Consider the following 26791-nt stretch of genomic DNA (forward strand, 5'->3'; position numbering starts at 1 on the left):
ACTTCATCCCCAGACAGCTATGCGCCTGAGACCCTGTCTACAATTCTGGGTAAAATTCTCTTCGTCTCACTTATAAATGGAAGTTGGTAAGTCCTACTGTCCACTACAAAGGACTGGGAATGAAAGTTCTGTTTTGAAAGTGTTAAAATTATGAAATCCAACTAAATCAAAGAATTATATGTGTGTGTATATATCGTATCATTTAATCTCCCTTAAATAAATCTGGAGCTGCAATGCCCATCATTTTGAAAAGAAAGTCCATGCGCTCTGTTAACCCAACCCCGACATATGTGCCACCAATAGAAATCCCAGTATGTCCTCTTGACACTACAGTATGACTCAGATGCATAAATTGTGGTTGATGCAGAGGTCTCAGACTCATGTCCCTAACAGAGGACAACAATGAATTGCTGGGTCTTTGTGAGGATAATACTGTGCTCTTTAGTTCATTGGTTTAGTGTGAGTCATGCCACTTAAATGGCCAACTAACCTTTTAATATGGTCATTTTTATCTCATCCAGCCAAGGCACACATCCACTCCTCCCTCTACAGTTCACTAGAATCACTCATCCTTCTAGAGTATGGCTCAGAATTTGCAGTAATTTGATCACCTAATGACTCTTCAGCCAAACTGTGCTTAAGCTCCACGTCGTGTTTGTCATTTTAAAGGCAGTTTTCAGCGTTCACAAAATTCGCTACTTATCCTACAATCTTGGTTGGATTTAAGTGAAACCAGGTCGATCTGTCGTGGATATGATTTTTGGGAGCTTCCTTCACTGGTCGGTGGATTTTAATTCCCATGACTTTGTGCGATACAGCCAACCAAAGACGACAACAAAACGCCATTGATGCTATATTTACATTTCACTACTGACAAAAGTAAACTGTTCACATGTGTTTTCTTTTTTGCATGAAACATTTCCCATGCAACACATTTTATATTTACAAATACAACTTTCAAAGCAAATATCTGAGTCAACACTTCACCAATCACACACAGGTACAGTTATCATTTAAAATTTAGCATAACTGACATCCTAAACATGATGCAAGGGGACCGCAAAAGGAAAATGACACATTTCTGTATTATTGCATTACCTAAAAATACACATGCATCCATATGTAGCATCACATTTAAACTAAACTCTCATTAACGTGACAGTGGCTATCCAAAGTACCGGTGATGCTGCAGGATTCATTTCACTGATTGATCGATGTGATCCAACTAAAAATGCATGCTTTACAATGCACAAATGTTATTTTTGACTTTCACATATTAAAAAAAAAAAAGAAGTCCCTATTTAGTTTGATGTGAAACTGAAAAAAAAAAATCTAATGTCTTTTAGGGGGGAGCCGGCTTTGCTAAATTGGCCCTGACTCTTGCTTGATCCACAGCATCCAACATGTTCTTGCTGTCCATAGCCAGAGTGTGTGCGGCAGCCAGCATCTGTTTCTTACACTCCTCCTTTAGAGAGGTTATGGCATTCTGCTGAGCCAACCGCATTTTGCTGATCAGCTCCCCCATGTCATGGTTCAGCAGCTTCTGGGTGCCTTCGATCTGCGATATTACAGAAGACCAATGGATCAGTCGTTTAGATTGGCGCTTTGATGACTGAGTTTTACGTTTTGCCAGCTCTTCGGCTGAGGAAATCTGGCGTTGCGTCAGTATTTTTGTGATGCAAAAATATGGATTCTGGGTGTCCCCCTCCAAAAATGTAAACTTTAAAGGCAAGTGTATCATATTTGATGAGTTTTTGTGACTTCTACATCAGTGCGATTTTTTTAAAGTAAAAAGTTTCAAGAAATAAACTGAAAAAAATGTTTTGTAGCAAATATTATATAAATCAAAATGCATATATTTAAAATCATATTTAATGTTCTTTGTTATGTCAGGAGGTTCACCGAACACTATTTTTAAAAAGAAAATTGAATTTTCTGGCAATTTTTTCATGGTTCGGGATTTAAAGGGATAGTTGTATAGTTTTTGCTTTGTTTGTGTTTAAAGGGATAAAAATGCACAGAAAGGAAATGAAATAATAAAATAATGCTGTCATACTGTACCTCAGTCCTCACAGACCCGTGTAACGTGGGCAGTATCTCATCCACACTGCTAATTAAATCTCTTAATGCCATCCCAACAGACTGTGGGCAGAAATCAATACAGAAATGACTCAGGAGCTTTGTCTTTGCATTTCAAAATGTAACATTAAAGCAGCAACAAACTGTAACACTGAAGTGCAAAGCAGTTCATTTGTCTCAGTGTACCTTGATATGGGTAATGCATTGCTCTGGCTGCAGCCCAGCGATGTCATTCTTGAGCTGGACGACTACTTTGACCAAGTCCATTACGCAGTGATATACTTTGTCATCTGTGCGGTCAAGCTCAGCTGTGGGCGCAGGCTGAAAAAGGAGTAAATAGGTTTTAAGAACTGAAATACTAAATAACATCACAAGACACTTACTTAGATAAAACAGTGGCATCGATGCCCGTTCAAAAAAAAGGACAAATTATGAATAATTTTTCATCCAAAAATCAAAGCTATTAAATTAAATGATGTTTTTCTATGGCCTAAAAATAATTTTAAGAAAACTAAATCTGCTTACCTTTGCTGTGAGTCGTGGCGGCTTCTCAGGCACTGCTGTATGGCAGAAAGATGAAAAAGATGACAGATGAGGAGAAATAGCAGATCAAATACATAAGGAGCGAAGGAACATCTTTAGATCATTTTAGATGTGAATCTGTGAATTGCTTTGAGTGCTTACCAATCTCGATGTTAGCCGGCTAAAAGAACAAAAGAAGGATCTCATGAGGACGAGATGAGGAATTTTTACAATTCTACACTTTCTAATCAACAGCTCGCATTATGTATTGACAACAACGCACAAAAGTAATCATAATAATTGATGCTGCTGATAGTTATATGAGACCAATCAGCTGGTTAGTTTAAGCAGAGAAAAGCGCTTAAAAACCCAGTATTAGGTTTATGCCCCTGCTGCCCTAAATTAACGGTATTGGTAATTACCAAAATCATTTTTTGTGTTTCTGTATTGATTATTACACCAGTGTGAACAAGGTGTTCAATCAAATTGATATTTTTAATGCTAAAATTAAATGATTCTCGTTATCCATTAATTTTTAAATGTACTGTTTCATAAAAAGCAGGGAGGTGCTCGTTTCTAAAGGGACATTATTATTCTTTGATTAAGATGTCAGTTATTCATGAACAGGAAAATTCATTTTAGTGGTTGAATGTTATGCCTGATTAATTTGACTCCTCAGGGAAGTCCAGTATGCTGCCTCAAACTTGCACATAGAATGTCACTTTCAGCTTTAACAATTTTTTGACAGATTTCTAAAATATTTGCATGTTTTCTTTATGACAGGTCATCTAATTAATTTGTTAAACACTGCACATCATCTAGACTTGATAAATTAGCCTTTTAATACTGTTAAACTTTAAATGCTTAATTAAAGTGACAATACTCTTAAATAACACACTTCCTGTCATAAATGTATATTTCAAATTAAGAAAAAGGGGAAAGGCTTTGCAGGATATATCATGTGGATGCCTCATCAAAGAAAATAACAGTCAAATGACACAAACATACATTATTTTCTAGGGTTATAATAACACTTTATATATAAATATTTTATTAATATTAAATATATAATAATTAAAAATGTAATAACGTATATCATGTGTTTATTTTATGCGGCTCTGGACCTTTATAGTAGTTTTGGTGATACAAATATGTAGTAAAGCTTTAGTTGTAGTATAGTAGTTTAGTACAGTGGCCCTGTGAGGCCAAATGTGTTAGGAGGTGGTGGGTAGGTGTATTGTTGTTGTTTGGGTTTTGTTTTCCTTTTGGTTGTAGGTAGGCGAGGCGGGGCTTGATGGCATTCCAGCACACCTGCGACGCATCGGACGTCATCAGTGAGCGCTTTTAGGGAGCAGAGTCACGGACGTCTGGTGTCGGAGTATTGTCGCTGTCACAAGTGGTAACGAGTCAGCACAGGCTGCATCTGTTGATTTTACGCTGTGGAGCTGTATGTTTTAAAGGATCCATGTTTCGCCTGCTTCTCTTTGTCTTAGCCTGTTCCATCGCCTGCCTGCCTACCTAGGGTTTTGTGTTGGCTATTGTGGATCCGCGACGGAGTGCTACGTACCATCAGGCGGCGATCACCGCAGCGGCTGTGGTTTGGGTGGTCAAGTAAGCTCTCCAACTCTCTCCGTCCACTTGTGTTTAACGTTCGGCTATCAACGGTACGCCATAAGCTCTGTTTTGTTCCCTGTTGTCAGGTAGCTCCGGTCCGTCTGCTGCCTACCTGCATACTTCGGCTCCGTCTCATCTCCTCGGTGTTTATCTCCTGGCACATTTTTATCCATCACTGTATATAGCCCCTTCCCTTGTAAATATTCCCCCCACTCGTGTATATAAAGCTTGCATCACAAACTTTTTTGCGTCCGTGTGTGTTTCTGCCACGTAATCCATCTGTGTAATCCAGCATACCTAACAAAATGGACTGCAAAACACCAGCAATAAGAAAAACGCTGCAAAAGCACACAAAACACAACGGAAATAGAAAAAGCAGAAATAGGAAAAAGAAAACAGAAATAGAAAACACGAAAACATAAATAGGCAAAAACTGATTTCCAAACGCACAAGGGAAGGTTTTCTGGGGAGACAATAACCCGACGGACCAGTTGCAGGAACCAAACTATACTAAGATTTGTGCTGGGAGACTCTTAAAAGAAGTGGAGGATCTATCGCAAAGAAAAGGTGAGCGGTAAGTGTGTTAGCCTAATTATTAGCCTAAAAATCCATACATTAATCATGAGATTAAAACACACTAGCATATTTTGGTTTCTGCAACTGATCTGTCGGGTTATTGTCTCCCCAGAAAACCTTCCCTTGTGCTTTTGGAAATCTGTTTTTTCGTTTCCGTTTTTCCTATTTCCGTGGGTGTTTTGTGTGGTTTTGCAGCACTTTTCTTATTGCTGGTGTTTTCTTACAGTCCGTTTGGCCTCACAGGGCCACCGTACATCAGACAATGGCATGATAGATAGAAACTTATGCACCTGAAGTCTATTTAATAAAATATCTAATAAAAGATTTAAACTAAGTTGACTAATAGTGGTTTATACTGATCCCTGCAGGAAGTGTGACCTATGACGAAGCTCATTTTTCAGTGATCACAAACAGTCACAACTGGACTGACAACAATGTAAAAAAAAAACCCCAAACATTTACTTTACTTTACATTTAATTTACTTTGTTTGTATTTTAGGTATCTGAAAAAAATTATGTCTCCATTGTAACTAAATTGATTCACTAAACTGCCTGTAATTAAAATTACACTCTGTACAGGAGCACACCTACCTCTGGATTGGCAGTATCTTCTAGTCCCATGGGGTCCTGAAAAGAAACAGGCAGGTTCATTTCATACAACAGAGATATAGACCCTCTCTTTGGAACTGTTATCAAGGGCACATTCAATTTAAGACTAGTGGGGCTTTTTGGATGGACAAGTAGGTTGGTATTATTTAATGGTGCCTCATTCCATGTAGCCTTCACAGCTACACTGCATTCGGACCCAGAGGAGGACAGAGACACAGAGAGGGGTTTGACAAAAGTAAAGGATGCTCTGTTCCCCACCAGCAGTCTCTCCTCCTTTTTCAGCCACTTTTTATCCTCCATCATCTGCTCTTTCTGCTTGCGGAGCGTTTCATGTATCTGGTGTTTCTCCCTCTGCCACAGGAGCTGGGCGTCTTCCTCGGTGTTGCGTTCCACTCTGAAAAACTCGTTCTCCTACAAGTACAACGATGGAGAAGTGTAATTACAATGTTACTAAAACAATCGCATGAGTATCCTCGTTCGACACAGTATAATACAGTGCTTTAGTAGGTTGTGCAGCTAAACCTTTAAAGGAAGTGCTTAGTGTCTCTTACCCCCATGCTGCGGCGCCGGGGCGACTTGGCAGGTAGTGCGAGAGTGTTGCTGGAGTCGACAGGAGACTGATAGTCACATGGGCTGGCTAGGTCAGGTGAGCTGGCACACAGAGCCTCATTGAGCTGCACAGATACAAACAGACACACACTTATATATGGAAAAAAATTAAAGCTACCTCAAAGGATGTGTCTAGAGGTTGCTTAAAAGTACCTGAATGTGCAGACCAATACTGAGTGTGTTCCCAAACCGGGCTGGTTTCATTCTTGAAGGCTTCAGGAAATGTAAAAGATTATAAAAATGTCATTTGTTACAACCAAATTTTAAGACTGAGCAGTAGGTAAACTTAAAAATAATTTATACCTTAGGCGGGGGGTCAATGTTGAACTTGGACTCGAAAAATTTGGTGGAACGCACTCTGTCTCTCTCTCTCTCCGCTTCCTGCTCCTTCTCCATCTTGTGGACATCACTGTTAAATTTGAGACACATTTTACATCATGCCTTTGTAATGCGTTCACAAAAACTTAACGTGTAGTTTCAGTTAGTCACTAAATAATGTAGCAACTTTATTTGTGTCAAGCCAGCTCTGAAAACCCAGTGAATTATTAGAACTAAGTCCATAATTTGCGAGACAAAGATACATTTTTTGTCATTTTCCTTTTATGCACCACCCCAGTTATTGTTTTACATCAAACCATCAAGTTGGCATTTAAGTCTAGACTTTCAGCTTTTAACTCAAAGAGTTTTACACAGATTTTACATGACCCTTTTGAGAATTACGGCCAATTTCATCCGGTGTCCTCTATTTTCAGAGACTCAAAAATAATCGGACTGTTTTATCTAAGTTAAAGATAATGTTTTTAAGGGCTGTGTAAAAATCCTTTGCAGTCAGTGCCTGAAGTTTAGAACCCATGGACATCAAAAAATGCTATTTAACCTACTTTGAGATGCTATGTATTCACTTTTATCTCCAGTAACTGAAAATATGCTCTTTTGACTGACTTGGCCACAGACAAAATATATCCAATCTTTTTGTTTTGAGAAATACTTGGGTTGTTTTTGTAGTATGCTGTTAAGTCAAATTGTTGAATGTTGTCACTGTGTTTCTTAAATTTGTAAAGTCTTAGTTCAAGCAGTAGGATCAAAGAGATTCCTCTGATCCTGACCACCTCTCCAGCCACTCTGAGGTTTTATTGTAGATACATTCTATCTGGAAGATCTGTTTCTTGTGTTGTAAGCTTCCTGCTTTTATGATCCTTCTGGTGAGCAGGAGGTCACACACACACACACACACACACACACACACACACACACACACACACACACACACACACACACACACACAGTGCCTTATCTTAGAACCATTGGGGGGTTTTACGGTGGGAGGTGCTTGTGTTGTGTTGTATTGTGTAAACTGTAACTATCATGGGAATAAATAGCTGCGAGGGAAGCTACTCTTTGAAGGACTTGGGCTAGAGATAGGTGAGGAGCATTAAGCTCCATAGCCTGGTTCTGACCAAAGCCTTTCCTCGTTAGCAAGTTAAAGACTGGTTGAAGATGTTCTGTTTTGTCTTGTGTTCTTCATGAGGAATAAGTCTCTAAACTAGTGGGGCCTGTGGAAACACAGACCCAACATATGCTTCCCTAGTTAAATTTACCCTTTTTAATTTTTCATATTTATTTCCTTTCTTATTCATAGCCTTTTCCTTTTTTGTTTTCTTTAGGTCACGAGCAGTTGTCCAAGCATTTCACTACATATCGTACTGTGTATGACTGTGTACGTGACAAATAAATTTGAATTTGAATTTGCTTTGGGTCATAATCCATTTGCCTACTGATTAGTTTTGCAGCATTTGGCTGAATCTGAGGTCTGTACACTTCACAGTTCATCCTGCTTCTTCTATCGACAGTCATATCATTAATAAACACTAGTGACTGAGCTCCACTGGCCACCACAGATGCCCATGCCAGAACATTGTCTCCACCATGTTTGACAGCTGTTGTGAGGCTTTGGATTATGATGTGGTTCTAGTCATGGAAACAGATGTGTGTAACCAGTGGTTTGCACCTTGTCTATTTCCACTGAGGTCTACGTCTCTTGACTGGGACAGTGATACACCCACGTCCCTAACAGTGTTCTTGACTTGGTTAGATGATGTAAAGTTGTTTTTTTACCCATGGAAATAATTATGTCTGATTTAAAATCCAACAACTTTGGATTTTAACAGTTTTACTGTTGTTGAAAATTCAGAAGTATGATGGTGTCTTTGTCTAACAGATTATGAACCTAACTACACAGTAAAGGGTTGATGGTTTTCCTTATTTTCCATCACATGTATATAGACAGGATATATTCTCATATTAATCATGATGTCATCATCATGTAATCCCTATGAGCCAATTGCTCAAGATTCAGACTACTACAAACTTGTAGCCAATCAGAAGCCAATGATTGCTTCAGTTAATGGCTAAAGTGATGGGCTACAAGAATATAAAATTTAAAAAAAAAAAAACTTCTCTAGTGGAGTCAAGAATAGAAATATGAAACTAGAAATGAGTAAAATAAACCTTTTTTTTAACATAGCACTATGAGGCCAATATCTGCTTATGCAGATAATCACAAACTTCAACTGAGAAAGATTGGGCCCACTGACCAAGCCTTAATTAAAGGATCTCAATCCATTTGTATTCTTCATAATCACTTCTTTTAATAATGCATAAAGAATTACCTGATCTTCATAACCAACTCAGTGAAACTGGGTCTTTCACTGGGGTCGTAGGACCAGCAGCGGGTCATGAGTGAGTAGAGGGCAGGAGGGCAGTTATCTGGTTTGGGCAGTCTGATGCCTTGCTCCAGCTGGTTGATCACAGCTCTGTTCTCAAGCCAGAAAAACGGCTGCTGTCCACCACTCATTATCTCCCACATACACACAGCTAGAAAACAACACAGAAACAAAAATAAGCTTGGGAATGTTCACCCTCCAGTTCATTATTCATTTTCAGATTGTGTAATAGACTACAAATAGAAAATATCAGGCAATAAGGATGAAATTAAACGCATTGACAATAGCAAACAAAGACAAACAAATGCCACCTGAAGCAGTCATTGTGGTGCTTGGTAATGGAGTTAGTAATAATTATAACTATTCATTATTCATGTTTTTGATTATTTTCATTAATTGCAGTTTTCAAAAAAGTTATTTTTCCACCAGATGAAGCTCAAAAAGCTTTATTTTGCTTTATTTTACAATAAGCCGTGTAAAATAGAATATTTCATTCTTGTACTTAAAAACAATCCATGGCTCTCCGACAGGAAGCAGCTGTTGGGTCAGAATCTACCTAATATAGTGCTATAATAAAGTGATATATAAATAAATTATGGTATGGTAATATATCTCATGTTTTTAATGCATATCCTATAGCTTTATTTTAGCTATATCAGCCTTCAGTCCACTTTATGTCCACAGTTGTATCAGTCACTGTTGCAAAAAGAAATACATGAACTAAATAAGATGTATTTTGTGAGAAAATATTACAGATCTGGGTCAATAATAGTGTTTAGTTCATGCTTAAAAATTCATAATGGAAATCATAAGTATGGTTGAATTCAGTGCATGAAAACACACAGTGCAGAACAAATTCATTTTACATTGTTGGCCACATACAGCCCAGTTTGATCTTAAGTGGGCCGGATGAGAGAAACTCCCTTTTCTGTCATTGTAAAGATATTTAACTACACATTTAATCTCTAATATATTTAATCATGAAAAAGAAGTGCAATTTCAACAGCACCTATCAGTTTTTAGTCATTATATGGCTGCTTTGGGCTTAAATTGTAAGAGATAAATGTGAAAATTACAGAAAACTGCACAGACTGACCTGGAATTGGAAAACGTAACTTTTTTAAAATCAATTAACAGGATATATCTTTTTTTTTCCGGGGACGAGCTGTAAAAATCATAAATTTTATAGCATATAATGAAAAAGCAGGAACTCTATTACTTATTTGCATTGGTTTAGTGTGAATGGCCATGGTCTTTATCAGTAGGAAGGAAAAGGCTAAAATTTATGCCCTGCTTCACATTTTCCAAAGTCGTCCAGTGGGCCAGATTGGAGTCTTTGTCAGGCTTATTCAGGGTCACAAGGCCTGGGCCTTGTGTTTGTTTATGTTTTAGAAAAACTGATTTACCTTAGGGGAGGATATCAAATAGTCAGGCATCATAAAGGTAATTCCTCACTCTCTTAGGCCTCAAAGGTCAGAGGATGCCAGTGTTTCAGTACTTTTGTAAAAGCACTAGGAGTAAATACACATGAAAGGCTGTTAGGTTGGGATATTGAGCCTTCTGAGGCTTAAAATTCCCCCATGTAAACCATCAGTGTTTGAGCTAAAAAAGCAAAACAAAGAAAGGAAGAATAACAGTCCACTGTTATGTGTGTTTGTGTGCACGTTATCTGTAATGTAGAGCCATATCATCTTAAATAATCCCTGCCTCGTCATAAAACTGTGTAGCCCTTGTTTCGGTTGATTATTAACCAGTAACCTGACCTTTTTCTATGTGTGAGTGTTTCTTAGTCTCTTGTGCACCAAACCCTCAAAATGTCACCGTGCTGTTGAAGGTAAATGCGTAACAAGCTCACCAAACATCCACACATCACTAGCTGAGGTAAAACGCCTGAAATTAATGGATTCTGGGGCCATCCACTTGATTGGTAATCGGGTCACAGATGCTGCAAAGAAATTAGCACACTGCATTATAGTCAAGATAGTCAAAGCCATGGTTTTTAAAGATTTTTCCAAATAAGTTGATTAATTTGTGTATTTGTTTTAAATATTCTTTTATTTTTCTATTGACAAGGAGACATAACAGACTGTGGTTTAACTGTGTAGATCCTTTAATCTAAAATTGTGGTCAAAATTATTACGTACATGACTTAAAACAATAATGTGAACAAGATCAAAATGTAGGAAAAACATAACAGAAGCGTTTACAGTTAAAGTATTTTATAAATCTAGCTGATATTTTATGTTTATTGCATGAAACATTTGTGTTAGTTCATGAGTGTCTCTTTTACCTTTGTAGTATTCTTCATCCTCTATGTACCTCGATAGACCAAAGTCTCCAAGCTTCACACAGTCCGGACTGGCGACTAATATATTCCGAACTGCTATGTCTCTGTGAGCGGACAGGATTGGAGGAAAGGTTGATATTTATGTTGGTACAGGTGGATAATGTAGGCAAGATTCAGGGGAAATGTAAATAATGCATGTTAAAACCTGAAATTGTGCACTTAAACAGTCTGCAGACACAACTCAATGGAACATGGTGTTCTGCTGTTTCAGTACAACTTTCCTCATTTCAATGTTTTAAGATTAAATAAAAAGTTTTTCCAAAATGTGACGACTTCATCACTCAGTCACACTAGAGTTAAAATACGACGGTAGGCTCCTCTCCTTGCAACTAGGAAAAAAGGCTGCATTCAATTTTTTAGCTGGTGGACCGATTGCAAATAGTTGCAGACCAACTGTGTTGCCTGCGTGGCACCCACTTTCAATCAAAAGGCGACTGAGTAGGATGCCTTGAGGGAGAAAACCCAACAATACAAATCCAACTCTTTGAATCAACTTGAGATATTATGTCCGCTTTGTTTGCCATGAATTAACAAAGAAGCATGCCTCACCTGGCCATCAAACTGCTTGTCACTACTTGAACCTCTGGAAATGGAGGACTATGTGTAAAAATGGCTGTAATTCTTAAGCTGAAAGTGTGGATTACATTTTAGAAGCAGACCCTCGAGTAGACCCAGAAGCCACAGGAGGGATTATATATCTCGACTGTCGAGAGTCGAGATATATAATCCCTCCTGGACTGGAAACTCCTCGGGATTCCCCAGGAGGAACTGGAAAGTGATGCTGGGGACAAGGATATCTGAAATACCCGCCTAAGCTGGTGCTACTTTTATGTCAGACCATGATCATTTATGCTCAAAGGAGGCAGAGCTTATAACACTGTAACCTTTCTGTTGAATAAAAGCATTCATTTTTTAATTAAGAAGAGAAAAAAATTTACCTGTGTACCATGTTAACCCCTCCGAGGTAGACGAGAGCTTTGCAGATCTGCAGGCTGAACAGCACTAAGGTTGTATTTGTCAGCTTTTCTTTGTTTTGAACCAGGTAGTGTCCCAGCTGCAAGAAAGTCAATAATGCGTTTAATCAGTCAGGAATTCACATGTGCGACATCTGCTGTGGCATCCAGAAGCTACACTAGTTTAAAAAGAAAAAAGAACATATATTAAATGCATATTTTCTATAACCAATCAGGAAATGAGGACTAACCTCCCCATACTGATAAAGCTCCATGACAATCCACACGGGATTCTCCTCTATGATTCCAATCAGTCTGACGATGTGGGGATGGTCGAGGTTCTTCATGATTACTGACAAACACAAACATCACAACTTATCAGGACAACTCTGTCAGTTACTGCTGGCACAGTTGTGGTGAACGTAGCAGCTGTTTTAGAAATCTTTTTCTCTGCGTACCTGCTTCACTCATGAATTTTTCCATCACGTCAGGTGAACAGTCTTTGCAGGTTTTCACTGCCACATTAACTCTTTCACCATTCTGTCCAATTAAACACATGTTACTGCACATTCACTTTGCGTGCTGCCATTTATTTCTAATGCAATCATGTATTTTATAGATGCTCTGTAACACACCGCGCTTAAACCCTTTAAACTTACAGCTTTTTTGTATACTCCGTCGTAGACTTCCCCAAAAAAACCCTCGCCGAGGATTCGGCCGAGAACAATGTCATTTCGGTCGATGCCGTATTTCACAACTGCAGAGCAACAGTAACAGTGAACATTAAAAAGTGAGTTTTCACAGGTATGATCCTGTAACAGAATTGAATATAGACTTTTCCGAACCTGATTTTGGCCTTTCATCAATCTCACAGTAGATATCTGAACCTAAAAATGCAAAAGATCTCATTTTTATTGTCTTCATAATAACGTCACTATTAAAAGGAATTTGGTTTTTAACTATTAAAAAGTGTACAGCATAGGTTGTTAAAATTCTGAGCTCACCCATACTGTGTCTGAGCGAGCTCGTCTCTCTGCTGCTCCAAGGAAAAGACAAAATGGGGGAAAGCCAAAGTCAGAAATGTTCAAATTAGAGCACTGACTGCATAAGTCAGTAAAACAGCCACTTACCCAGTAGGAATTTCAGGTAGGGAGGTTCTTGCATTGGCATCTAGGATAGGAAGTAGTAATGAGAATCCAGATTGACTTTTAAGAATATATTTCAAACAGCTTTTAAGACAATGGTCAATCTTTAAAAACAATATGTTGCCCTTTATTTAATAGATAAATCTTACACACCTCTATTTGGTCGGTGGATAACACTTTCATCTGTGTTGTTTTCCAAGCGGCAGTACCCGTCAATAAGATCAATCATGTTCTCAGCCGTAGCGACCGTGGCCACATTGATGGTCAGACGCTATCAATGAGGACACAATGGCATGTCACAAAAATACATAGACTGAATGGCCAGTTTAGAAAATACCAATAACTCATCAGCCAACCAACATGGCTGTTGGTGCTCAGCGTGCTGGTCTGAGTATTTTACACACTGAACTTTACAGAGAGTGGTCCAAACAGAGAAAATATCCAATGAGCAGCAGTTCTCTGGACGAAAATGCCTGGTTGACGCTAGAAGTCAGAAGGAAATCACCAGAGTTCGAGTTGATAGAACGGCACAAGTAGGTGTTGAATGCACAAGACATCGAACCTTAAAGCAGATGGGCTACAACAGCAGGAGACCACACTATGTGCTGAGGCTACAATTCACACAAGCTCACCAAAACTGGACAACATAAGATAGGAAAAAATACTTGTTTAATGAATCTTTAATGTTGCTGCAACATTTGCTTAGTGGGGGTCAGAATTCGGTCTAAAACACATAAAAGCATAAATGTATCCTGCCTTGTTCATGCTGCTGGTGATGCTGTAATTGTGTGGGGGAAACTTTTCTTGGTACATGTTGATCTAGCACCAGCTGAACATAGTTTCAACACCCAACACATTTGCTAACCATGCCCATGCCTTTCTGACCACAGTGTACCCATCTTCTGATGAAACACAACATGTCACAAAGCTCACTGCTTTCTTAAACATAGCAATGAGTTCACTGTACTAAATGGCCTCAGATCTTAATCCACTAGAGCAGTGAAATGCGAGATTCACATCATGAATGTGCACCCGACAAATCTGCATTAACTTTGTGATGTTAATATGGATCAAAATCTCTGAGCAATGTTTCCAGCACCTTCCCAAATCTGTGCCACAAAGACTCGAGGGAGTGCTGAAGAGAAAAGACAGTCCAATCAAATACCAATGAGGTGTACCTAACAAAGGAAGCTATTGAGTGACATTCCCTAATATTTCAAACTATAGGGAGGAATATTACACTTACTTGCTTCGCGCCCTCTATGTCAAGATTTAGGAGAGCCTTGCCATCGTTCTGCGATATGCATTGTACTTTCTTAATTTGTTTGAAGTCAGCTAAAAACACAGCCTGCCACACAAAAGGAATGAATGCAATGATTAAATTATGAAGTTAAACCTGTGTGCAAGATTAACAAAATCTTAATCACGCTTACAGCTGAATCCTTCTGTGTGCGTTGGCGAATTCCTCTCCCACCGACGACCAGCTCCACAGACAGACTCCAGCCTTGCTATTCACAAATAAAAACATTTGAAACATTAATACCTCAAACAGTAAATCTACAGATCTTGGAGTTCTGGACAAGCTTAACGAGGTCTATTTTGTTATTTATGAATAAGACATGATTCATTGCTCCAGATGAACATCATGTTCCTGCTCACCACTAGTTCACAAGGGAAGGCCTCTTCATCGTAGCTGACGAAATCTTTAAGCGTCTCAAAAAACTTGATCATGCAGTCATCCTCCTTGAGTGTTGCAAATTGCTGAAATGTTTGCTGAATCATCTTCCGCAGGGGCCTAGGCTGGATCACAGCCACAGAGATTTGAAAATGGTAAAACTTGCACTTTTGCACAATAGTGACTCAATATTAATTTGCAAAGGAAGTCTCATAAATTGTGGGTGCCTGTTTAGGTAGGACACACTAAGTCACGTTTAGAGAAATTTACCTTCATGCTGTTAATCAGTTGCTGTGGAAAGAAAAGGTCCAGGCCAACTTCTTTTCTAAATTGGTAAAACAAACAAAAAACCTTAGAAGAATATTCAGAATTAAAAACATACTCTAGAGCTTGAAAGGCAATCTATTGCTGATGTTAGCTGTTTGTCAAACTGTTGGTACTGGCATTTATAATGGCCAATAAATATAAATAAAAATTTCGGTTAAAGCTTTTTGGTAAGGAACAATAAATAGCTACACATATTTAGGGTGTCTCAAAGAAATAAATAAATGTAATATATAATAATGTATCGGCTTTTTAAATCATCATCATGTCATTTAAATTTTATATTGAGCTTGCATCAACCGGTATGCAGCCTGTTTGAATTGGTCCTGATTTTCCTTCATGCTGTGACGTTTTTTCTTTGTCTTTTGCTTAGTATTACATAATTTCCCTAGGGATTAATGAGGTATTCTGATTCTGATTTAATATTTAAAAAATGGTCTTTTAGTTTAATTCAAGGCATTTTTAATCATGTTTTGAAGCTGAGGGTTCACAACCCATGAAGTGTCACTTTTAGGGTAACGTAATTAAACAACACCAGTTAAACTGGATTTAAAAGCCCTTAATGTAATATTAGAGCGATAACTCTTTGTAGTGTACAGAAAGTAAAAACTTACTCTAGCAGCTCAAAGTTAGATTTCTTTTCAAGACCTTTTGCATTCATGTCTTTGTAGAACCGCCTGTGAAAACAGAGTGAGAATAAAGATACAAAATGATTAATAAAAATAGCAGTTTAAGTATTCTATAGCTTTTGATCATTCTATTAAATACAAAGCACAGCAACACGGGTTAAGTTATGAAAGAGCCTGCAAGAGGGAGACAATTGGAAAGTGTACAGTAAATACACCCAGTTCAGTCACCTCACACTCACAGCGAGGTAAGGAATGCAGTGACTCACCTGATCTCCAAACAACCAAGCTGCAATGCCATCCCGTCACTGACTTTACTGGCATGATACTGCATGTAATCACTACGCACCTATAATAACATGTCAAAAATTTGAGTTTTATGCGAATACCAACAATAAAATTCTAAATAGAACTTCAAACAAAGTCAGTCAGGACTCTTTAAATCAAAAGAAAACCATTTCCACCTAGAGTGATTTTTACTTGACTTTGCAGCACCAACCCAATCTGTCATCAATGACAACAGGCTTCTTTAGTAGAGTTAGGTTGCAAAGCGACTTGCAAAGGCAGCAGCAAATTTGGCTAGGCTTAAGCAACTAAAGTAACACACTCTACACGAGATTTGCTAAAATGATGCACAGGATATCAGTTAAACAACAACAAGTACAATAGAGGCAGGAAGCTTTTATGACAGGATAACAAATACAGTTACCTGTTGGTAAAAATACACAAAGGTCGATCTGTCATCTTTGAATTTTTCCACAAAATTCACAGGAATGTATCTGATACGAAGGTCATATCTGTGCTCGAAAGGAAAATATAGATATCAGCTTACAAATAAAACTCAATACAATAAAGCTTACAAAAAGTACATATGTTAATTACAAGATTAATATCCTAATAGTCCATCAGTACCTCCACTCGGCTTCCAGATGATTGCTCTCATAGCGCTTCTCCACCTCTCCGACAGTCAGGTCTGGATGGAGCCAGTGAAGTTCTTCTGACTTCAGGTGCTTTAGCATGAGGCCATAGCATCCTGCGTGTTGAACGTTTGGCCCTAAACGCCCGCTGACCAGAATTGAACGAATGATAGCCTGAAGGAGAAAAAAAGAAGTTTAAAAAATACTTTTTGAAAAGATTTTTGGTCATCCTTCAATTTATTGAAATTTCTGGTTTAAACTCGTTTAAATATGTAATAGCGATAAAATTATAACATTAAGTGGCGGAAACACGATTTGGCACTTCCCTTTTCGTCTTTTTTGACAATGAAATTCTCTTCCCCATATTTTCTGGGCTACATTCTCACCCTAATTTGCCAGGAGTTGTCACATTTCACCAGCTTGAAATTCTTGCCCAGGTTGTTGTTGGTGCTGAAGCACACTTTAAGGATTTTGACAGGTCCACCATCCCCAGAGAATTGTTCTTCAGGGCCAGCCTCTGTTTCATTTTGTCGTGGACTGGGCACCTTCCAGGACAGGGTGTCACCGGACATCACCTCATACATTGTCAAAGCTGGGTTGGCATCATCACATCAAAATCATCCTTTAAACAGAGAAAAGAAAAACGATACTTTATATGCATGGTGCTTTTTTATTTTAGATGGGACATCTGGGTAAACAAAAGGTTTAACTGGAAGAACTGAGTGATAATAATTTCTTCAAAAGAAAAGGACACACTGTTCTGTGAGTTGCTTCATTATACTACTACAGTCGTGCGATGCTTCACTTTGAAGCTGTGATCTTTTGCCATGTGGCTGCTATGATTCATATCATTTTTTCTGAGATATCCAGATTACATTCTTTCTCAACCAGATTTCAAGTGAGGACCTGCAAGGTTTTGGAGTAAAACTAATCGCTGCTCTCAAACCGTTTTGAGAGCAGCCATTCACAAACATGCAACAAAAATGTACAATGAAATATTGAATTCTTTGCATTTTCATCTCCATAATATTTTGCTACTAAACGCTGTTTCTCTATTAACAGCATTCCTTTTGCCACCTGTTAACTACCAGTTCATCCAAGTGACTGGATTTCTTCGACTTTGTGGAGACATTTGACCTTTCATCCAAGAGGCTGCCTCAGTTCAATTCAATTGAATTCAATTCAATTCCATTTATACAGCACCAAATCACAACAACAGTCGCCTCAATGCGCTTTATATTCTAAAGTAGACACATACAGAGAAAAATCCAACAATCATATGACCCCCTATGAGCAAGCACTTTGGCGACAGTGGGAAGGAAAAACTCCCTTTTAACAGGAAGAAACCTCCAGAAGAACCAGGCTCAGGGAGGAGTGGCCATCTGGCGCGACCGGTTGGGGTGAGAGAAGGAAGACAGGATAAAAGACATGCTGTGGAAGTTCTAAAACCAAAATAGTGGAGAGTCCCTTAAGAGGACATTTTTAGAAGTATAAAGTTAGTTAGCAGTATAAACTCAACCACCTACAACATTTCCAAGCTCCTTGCCAACATCCTAGCTCCCCTTGTGGGGAACACACCACAACCCACCATGAACGACCATGACTGAAAAGAGGAGGTTGCTTACGACACCTCTCAGCCACCTACAATGCAGTTTTAAAATGACTTCCCAGAAGCTTAAAACCCCAACTCACATCTTGTGTCAGGTGACCTCAATAGGTCGCGTGATAGAGTAAGGCGAGGTCTCAGAGCGATTTCATGTGAAACCTCTGGTGGTAATAACCCACATGTTTTTTCATACATTGCCTCATGTGATGACGCACATGATTCATAGTGGGTCAACAACCCTCTTATGGAGCTTGGACCCTCTTAAGGGTTTAAATACCTGGAGCTCCTGACCATTTGGTTTCAGAGCTGAATGAGCCGTCTTTTGGATAAGAGTTCAAAGAGTATATCAAAGTAAGACAGGTGAAACACTGTCACGAAAGTTAGAGGTCCAGTTGCTTTCTTTCCAAGGTCCTTAGGCTAACCATGACCTGGATCACTGAGAACCTACACAGAAAATCTGTCAGGCAAAAGAATAACATAATTCATGTTGCTTTGTTCAAACATACATTTTTAATCTCGTGTTTATGGTCATTATAAACTTTGTAGTTAAACTTTCTATTAATTTGGTGTTAAATGCCATTTGCGGTCCAACTGCAGAGACTACTAGCTCACCGGGAGAATGTAGCAATGTTTTTAACACAACTGTTGGTATGAATACCAAGGTTATGCATAAGCTTGGTATGCATACATTGGTATACTCTTTAGACAAAAAAATAATATATGTAGCTGCTGTGTGATGCTATTCTGTCAACATGGACCAAAATCTCTGAAGAACATTTCCAGAATTTTGCTGAATCTATACCATGAAGAATTAAGGCAATTCTGAAGGCAAAAGGAGGTCTGACATAGTACTTCAGTAATGGAGCGACTGTTGAGTCGTTTTTAAGTATAAGAAACTGGCTTCTTTGAGTTTTATTAAAGGATAACTTAGTCATTTGAAATTCTAGGAATTCTGTTTCTTCTCATTTATGTCCAGTATGCTATAGCTAGCAGGCAGTTAGCTTACCTTTAGAGCTATATATTGGCCTGTCACAAAACTATCAGTTTTGCTGTATAAGTTGTCTTTTGATTTCAGATGTAAAAACCTTTTACATCACAAATACTTGTAGTAATTTGGAAATATTGCAGTTGTCTGACACAGCAGGCCAGACTCTATAATGTGCATTTTCTGCAGCACATTTAGCATAGCACACATCTCAGCTGAATAGATGGTGGCACAGACTCAAAGGTGTCAGATTCAGACCCAAAAACCCAGCACCAGTGATGCTCTGTTTGGTACAATGACTCAAAATCTGCCTACCACCAAAACTGATAAGATATGCTAACTGCCTCCTGGTTCAGCATTACGTTGAGCATGCAGACCTGTCATTCTAAATCCAAAATACTAAAAATCAATAAAGACCCCTCCTTCATAATAATTGTTAATGTTTTATATATGTTTGTTTAAATCTAGTAAGGGCTTTAAGTCTCATACTATGATTTGCTCACGAGATTGGCATAGACTATATACATAACATTTAACTAAATCTTAATTCATTTTTTAGTGTTTTTTTCTTAAACCAATTTTAATGGTTTTGAAGCCACTGCAGCTTTTTTCAGCTGTCACATGACTAACACACCAAGACAGACAACCAGTCATGCTCATATTCCCCCCTAATCTAGGATCGCCAATTGACCTAACAAGCATTTTGGGACTGGAAGAAATCCACAGTGTACCTTGAGAGAGCAAGAGGAACAGGTAAACTGCACACAGAAAAGTACCAGCCGGTCGGCGGATTCAAATCTGAGACCTTCTTGGTGTGAGGCATCAGTCCCAAACACTGCACCGCTGTGCTGTCCTGAATTAAAATTATGGTTTGTTAAAACCACATGCAATGATAAAAATAAAATAAAATCCTTTCTTTTTCATGTAGGAATATTTATCTATCCTCCAAGAGCAGATAGGAATATTTTTAAATGCATTCGAGCAACAGGAGATTCTGCACTGACCATTTGGTGATCTGAGATTTTAACAGTTCTTATGGCTGTGATAAAATAACAGCTATAAAAACACTTTTGGAATTAGACGATAATTTGCTCACTGTTCTGAAAAGCAAGGGTGCTGTACACCCTGTGACCAAACAGGTTACGTGACACAGATAAAGGCAGGAATTACCGTGTGAACAAAAACTAAATAAATAAATGCACAGAAGCTCTTACCGTCTTATTCTGCCTGACCAATCAGAAACTGAAGGCTCAGCAAACAGAGCAAAAGAAACTAGCTGCAACATGCGTACCTCACAATACTGTCGATCGGAAAAGTGTCTTCTGTCTGTCATGAGGTGTTTCCGTACAAATGAAACTCCACGCTGTTAGTCCGTGAGGGAGCCGAGCAGCGTTAATTCTTTCAGGGCTTTCTGCTGCTTTTCGACTGTGTTTGTTAGCCTGAGGCCATGAATTCCCCAGCAGGGCTGAGTGGGTGTGTTTGTGTGTAAGAGTGTATGTGTGTGTGTGCGTGTGTATGTGTAGAAAAGAAAAAGAGAAGAGGAGTGTGAAGCAAAGGCAGCATGTTACACCATCACCTGGGTGTGGGCAGCCTGAAAGAGGGGTTCCAGGAGACAGAGTGAAGTTTAAAATTACTTCCAAGAAAAAGCATCCATGGACTGAACATGTGGATTCCACTGATTGCTGTCAGTAAACCTAAACCTTACATACTGCTACAAATGGCCAAACACCATTGCAAAATCCTTTGTGACAAAATATTTGCATAAGGCTTATTACACAGTATACCATGAAGGGTTTGACGTCATAGGGTCAACAACAACCACAACAACAGCAACAACAAGACAGAAAAAAAAATCATCGAAACAAGACCACTGGTTGTCATAAGGTCTTAAACACGCTGTTGGGCAAGCGTGTGAGACTAGATTTAGTTTTTAACACTTCAACACACAAATCAGGAACAACGAGGCACAGACATGGACAGGTCCCTGTTTAAACTGGGCTTCTTACCAAGTATAAAGACTGGCTTTAAAAGCCAAGCAAACTATTTCTGGAAAGAGGCGAGCGTTAACAAAAACCTTTTGTTTGTTGGCGGTGAGTCACAATTAATAAAAAGAAACAAAAACCTGACAACACACAAATATAGTCAACTGAGCACTTGTGTCACTCAGATAGACCAATTTATCGCTTTTTAATGATTTCAGTTCCTCTTACGTAACTGCAGATTACTTCCTTCTGACTTTCAGACTGATGGTAAAAAAACTATGCTTTTTTTAGGTTTTTGAATTATTGTGATGAAAGTAATGAAGAAAACAAGTCTCAATTCAATCATTAACAAAAATAATTTCCCACAAAATGGCAGGTTAGATTTGTTGCCTTTCTTTGCTCATTTTACAATCAGATAGATTAGATTAATATATCAGTGATGAATTAATACATTTAGAAATAACGTTCAGATACCTCAAAGTAAGGTCCTGTGTTTTAATGGCAGTGAGCTCTCTTGATTATAGGAAAAGAGCCATCCAATTCTAGAGAAGGACAGTAATGTCAGGCAGAATGAGCTCTCAAAAAAAGTCAACACACACACACACAAACACACACTTTTTAAAAATCCCCAAGTAAAATCACAAAATCACAGACAACCATGAAGTCTTTTCTTCTGATTGTCTGTAAAAACACTGTTTTTTTTTAGTTTTTTGGTTCATAAGTGAACAAAAGTGACACTTACAGTACACCTACTGTGTACTGAGTCCCCTACTGTACACTCTGTACACACATGACTGTGTTAGTTCCCACCCAGACAACACAGTCATCAAGTTTGCAGATGATACCACTGTGGTGGGGCTCATCTCAGGGGGAGATGAGACTGCATACAGAGCTGAAGTTCAGAGGCTGTCAGATTGGTGTGCAGATAACAACCTGGACCTCAATACCACCAAAACAAAAGAACTGGTAGTTGACTTCAGAAGGAGGAAGTCCGAGCTGCAGCCTGTCAGCATCAACGGGGAGTGCGTGGAAAGGGTCTCCAGTTTCAAGTTTCTGGGTGTGCACATAGACACAGACCTCCAATGGAGCTCTAACACCTCTGCGGTCTTAAAGAAGGCCCAACAGCGTCTCCACTTTCTGAGAATCCTCAGAAAAATGGACCTGAAGAAGGAGCTGCTGACCGTCTTCTACCGCTGCTCCATTGAAAGTGTGCTGACATATTGCATCGGTGTGTGGTTCTCCAGCTGCACCACAGCACACAGAAAGGCACTCCAGAGGGTCATCAACATGGCCCAAAAAATCATTGGACATCCTCTTCCCTCCCTGAAGGACCTGTACAGCACTCGCTGTCTCAAGAGGGCACGCAGCATCCTACGGGACTGCACACACCCAGGACACCGGGTGTTTAAGCTGCTGCCGTCTGGCAGGAGGTTCAGGCTGCTGAGGTCCCGAACAAATAGACTCAAGGACAGCTTTTACAACAGGGCAATAGCCCTGATCAATGCAAATAGCTGACCTGACTGGATACCTCCCTGGACTTTTTAGGGGGAGGTAACAATGTTTAAAACGATAACAATAATATTTATATTTATAACAAGGTGCAATAATAATTAATGTGCAATAATAACAGTGTGCAATACACATACACTTATTCTTCTTTTTTATACTAAGTTAATATACTGTGTTGTGTTGTTTGTTACGTTGTGATGTGTCATATCGTGTCGTGTTGTGTTATATGTAGTGCCGACGTAGGACAGTTTTTTTCCAATTTCATTGTACTACTGTACTATGTATGACTGTGCAATGACAATAAAGAGTTATCTTATCTTATCTTATCTTATCTTATCTTACTTGCCAGGCACACGCGTTGTTGCCACTCACACACTGTCATGCTGGCACTTGAGTTGTTATGGTAACGACTGTTCTCTCCAGGGAGTTTTTTTTTTTTAACACAAACTGAGAGCGAGCTGGAGTGAACTAACTCTTTCAACACTCATCCACAACAGAGGCCTCAGCGGGACAATAAGTGGAAATATTCATTACCGCAGACAATTATCTAGAGGAGTTACTGCTGTATGTCTCCGCTATTATTCTGCTGGGATCTAATGAAAACAGCATCAACTGAGGAATGAGAAGAGAGATAAATGAGAAGGAAATTCCACAAGAAAATGAGTGGCAAGGCAGAAACTTTAAACAAGGCTGCACTTAGAGGACAGGGGAGGGTGTACAGAAACGCTAAACTGATTCTGCAATGCAGTAGGTCTCAGAGAAATAATGGCCACCAACACGCAGCTGGGGAATGTCTAACACACTGTAAGGTTCTTTTGATTATTTTTTATCCTTTATTTATTATGTGAAAACTTACTTTTTTCCATGACCTGGCTTTTTGCTAAGTTTAAGCTTGCATATAAAACTTTACTCTATTTGGAAAGCTCCCATCAGAGTGAGACCAGTTACACTTAAGCTGCAACTCCAAGTTCATTAATCAGTTAGTTGCTTGAAATAAAAACTGTTAGGTATTTTAGTACCATGGGAGCATTTACTGGATATTGTTTTATAGTGACATTATACAGGAAAACTCTGTCATTCAACAAGGTTGAAATACCACAGAGATCACTCCCTCAGCTACATTAGTTTCTTAATCTTTTAGACGCCTGTTGAAGGCCAAATGGTTTGTTTCAGATTTCACTAATGAAAGAACTCTTCGTTTTGTGCCTTGAAAATATGTCGCTGAGATAATCACAATTGTAGCTGAACTAATAAACTACACAAAGGATGCTTCTTCACCCAAGGGCAGGAAGACGCTGCCTTATCTTGGTCTGTACTGGTTTAAACTGATAATCTGCTGTCTCATGAATTTTACCCTCTATATAAACTGTTGTACTTGTGAATAAAGTTGAGTCACTTTGGGAAGACAATCTAAAGCAGTCTCTGTTTTCTTGTTCTCCCAAGCTGCTCCCGAGCTGCTCGTACTAACACGCTGAATGGCATGCTTGAATATTACTTGAGAATATATTTGACTGTGTTACAGACTAAGGGACATTCTCTGCTGATAGGTGAAGGTACATTCTCTGCTGATAGACGTCCACGCCTCGGAGGAAGCCGATCCACGGAGTAGGCCCTGGAAACAGTTTCCTTCAAAAACAGTCTCTCTTCATTGTTTTAAGGATTAAACATCTTTGTTCAAGCTTGTGAAGTGATCTGTTTTATATAATTGTGAAAAAATAATGGTAGGTTTTTAGTCCTTAATTAATTGTTCATTAGTAAGTATTATATCAGTAGTTGCTGTTCGGTTCAGTGTTATTTATTTTGCACCAATCACAGGGACAGTTAACTCAAGGCACGTTATACTGCAAAGTAAAGACCCTGAAAAAAACAGGGGGGGGGGAAACAGCAATCAAAAAAGCCTGTCTGAGCGAGCAGTTAGTGACAGTGGGGAGGAAAAACTCCCTTTTAACAGGAAGAACCGTTCAGCAGAACCAGGCTCAGGGAGCAGCACCCAGATACCAATCCTCATATGAAATATTTGATGCTTTTATTTCACGATCTTGAGTTTAGTCACTGCCTTTCTTGAACAAAGTTCAAGTTTTCAAGTGTATAATTTGCAGTAATTTAAAGTTTGTTCACTACATTCAACCTCTCCTTTTAGCTGTAAACTTTCCTATTCAGCATCCATCTAAATGACTCCTGCATTAAAGCAAACATGTATTTAAAGATATGACCATATGTTTTAAATTACTGCTGAGAGATGCTTGTCATCTTTTCTTTTAATAAATGAAAAGCATGCTCGGTTGACTGACTTGCCCGTTGCAGAATATCCCATTTCACTGCCTTGAATAACTTGTCGGTTTGCACCTTGTTGCAAACTCTCTATATTTACATTCATGCAGACGCCTCCATGGTAGATACTGACAATGATACACCTATCTCCCTGAGTGTGTTCTTGTCTTCTTTAGATGTTGTGAAGTTGTTTGTCTTAACCATGGAAATAATCCTGTCATCACACACATTAGTCATCTTCTGTGGACTTGCAGGCCTTTTGGTGTTGCTGAGGTGGCCAGTGCATTCATTGTTTTTTAAGAATGTACCAGGCTGTTGATTTGCCCGCTCCTGAAATTTCTGCAACTCTCTGATAGGGTTATTTTGTTTTTCAGTCAAATGACTGAATCCTTCACTTTTACTGACATTTATTTGGGCCTAAGTGAAAAGTTATAAAATAAAAAAATCTAGTATTGATATTAGTTAGGCTTTCTATTTTGCACGTCCTCTGACAGCCTCTCGGGTTTCTTTCTAAAGCAGCAGCAGCAGCCAGACAGCTGTGTATATGGAAGACACTGTGTTTCCCAAAATCTGTCATGACATGCACACTTGACAGTAACATCCATTCCTTGGACAAGTCTCATCACATGGTGTTTCTGGGAATTGGTATCGGAAAACTCTCACCGGTCATTATGTTACCTATCTTACCTACCTTTTTTACTATGTGTGTGTATATATATTAGAAACAAATCTTACTCTTGATATCTGACAGTAAAAAAAAAAGTTAATTGCTCTCCTGTAGAGATGATAAAACTACAGCAGTTATTGTGTAACCTCTGTTCCTGGTGGAAACACAGCGCAGGCAGGCACTCAGGCAGGCTTACTCGCTAAACACATTTGTGCTGAGGGTCTGCATATTGCAACGTCATGACCCCAGGCACTGGAATGCGGCGGGCTGCCTCCTCACCTGCACAGACATGCTTTGATAATGAACAAAGTTTTCTTTCTATGTGAAAAAACAGCAGCTAGGACTCCACAATCTGCCGTGACACTCAGCTGCTTATCCTGAAAACACACTTGCACAAGCCTCACATTTTTTTCTCTTTCCTATCAGTCAAAGAAAATATTGTAAAACTCACGTTTGTGGATAGTTTAAAGAATGAAAATGAATAAAACAAATTCTGGATTTGCATGCTTGTGAGATCGTATAAATGTTGGTCAATCAGTCTTTTATTAACTTGTACAGTACATTTGGGCCTATGGCAAACACTCGGATTAATCATAATGGTTTGTTCAGCAGTATCTGGAAACCCCTGTGCTCACAGAAACATAAACACGAGTTAATCTTTGAGTCTTACCTGATTCTGATTGAACTTCCCTGAGAATAAAAGCTTTATGGAGAGTACAATTCCTCCCGGAGAGCCCTGGGCACGTCAGTTCGCCTCTCGCACTGTTAGTCGAGCAGAAGGGGCAGGTAGCCACTCCCTCACCTCTGGCGTGCTGATCTAAGGTGAGTCCACTTCCTTATTTCAGGAGTCTTTCATGATCCGGGATAAATAAACACCAACCCCAACAGTTTTGAACTGTTTACGACCCAGGAATGGTTTTTGGAATATAATACAAAAAAGAGAAACCGAGTTCTTTAAAATCAAATCTGCACAAACCCTGTCCTGAAATATTCTTATATTTATTCTCTCCCGTCTAACAAACTTTTTCCTCTACGTTAAGTCACCTTCACTG

At 38.9% G+C, this 26791-nt stretch overlaps 1 protein-coding gene across 1 annotated transcript; it reads right to left on the bottom strand.

Moving 5' to 3' along the window:
- Positions 1 to 1342: 1342 nt before the first annotated feature.
- Positions 1343 to 26459, bottom strand: ptk2bb (protein tyrosine kinase 2 beta, b). Its single transcript, XM_085372013.1, has 31 exons — positions 26410 to 26459; positions 17106 to 17341; positions 16715 to 16893; positions 16512 to 16599; positions 16072 to 16151; positions 15791 to 15853; positions 15123 to 15177; positions 14837 to 14977; positions 14611 to 14685; positions 14424 to 14525; positions 13331 to 13448; positions 13163 to 13202; positions 13037 to 13068; positions 12878 to 12919; positions 12692 to 12789; positions 12491 to 12572; positions 12284 to 12384; positions 12018 to 12133; positions 11023 to 11123; positions 10588 to 10677; positions 8679 to 8883; positions 6313 to 6418; positions 6163 to 6222; positions 5952 to 6074; positions 5659 to 5811; positions 5383 to 5418; positions 2764 to 2782; positions 2605 to 2639; positions 2266 to 2400; positions 2062 to 2142; positions 1343 to 1558 (listed from the first exon to the last, which is right to left on the bottom strand). The coding sequence occupies exons 2-31, from the start codon at positions 17301 to 17303 to the stop codon at positions 1343 to 1345; spliced, it is 2970 nt and encodes a 989-aa protein (XP_085228139.1). The 5' UTR covers positions 17304 to 17341; positions 26410 to 26459.
- Between the last annotated feature and the right edge of the window lie 332 nt (positions 26460 to 26791).

The sequence above is a fragment of the Diplotaxodon limnothrissa genome, linkage group LG15 (assembly GCF_057381915.1).
Source record: "Diplotaxodon limnothrissa isolate DT_005_m linkage group LG15, D_limnothrissa_male_GT1.1, whole genome shotgun sequence".
Taxonomy (NCBI): domain Eukaryota; kingdom Metazoa; phylum Chordata; class Actinopteri; order Cichliformes; family Cichlidae; genus Diplotaxodon; species Diplotaxodon limnothrissa.

Excerpts from the sequence above, each read along its gene's own strand:
- ptk2bb (XM_085372013.1), bottom strand. The coding sequence starts at position 17,303 with ATGTATGAGGTGATGTCCGGTGACACCCTGTCCTGGAAGGTGCCCAGT. Across the intron at positions 14,978-15,122 it reads AACTGATTAACAGCATGAAG|CCTAGGCCCCTGCGGAAGAT; the intron begins GTAAATTTCTCT and ends GCTGTGATCCAG. Across the intron at positions 12,134-12,283 it reads AGCTTTATCAGTATGGGGAG|CTGGGACACTACCTGGTTCA; the intron begins GTTAGTCCTCAT and ends ACTTTCTTGCAG.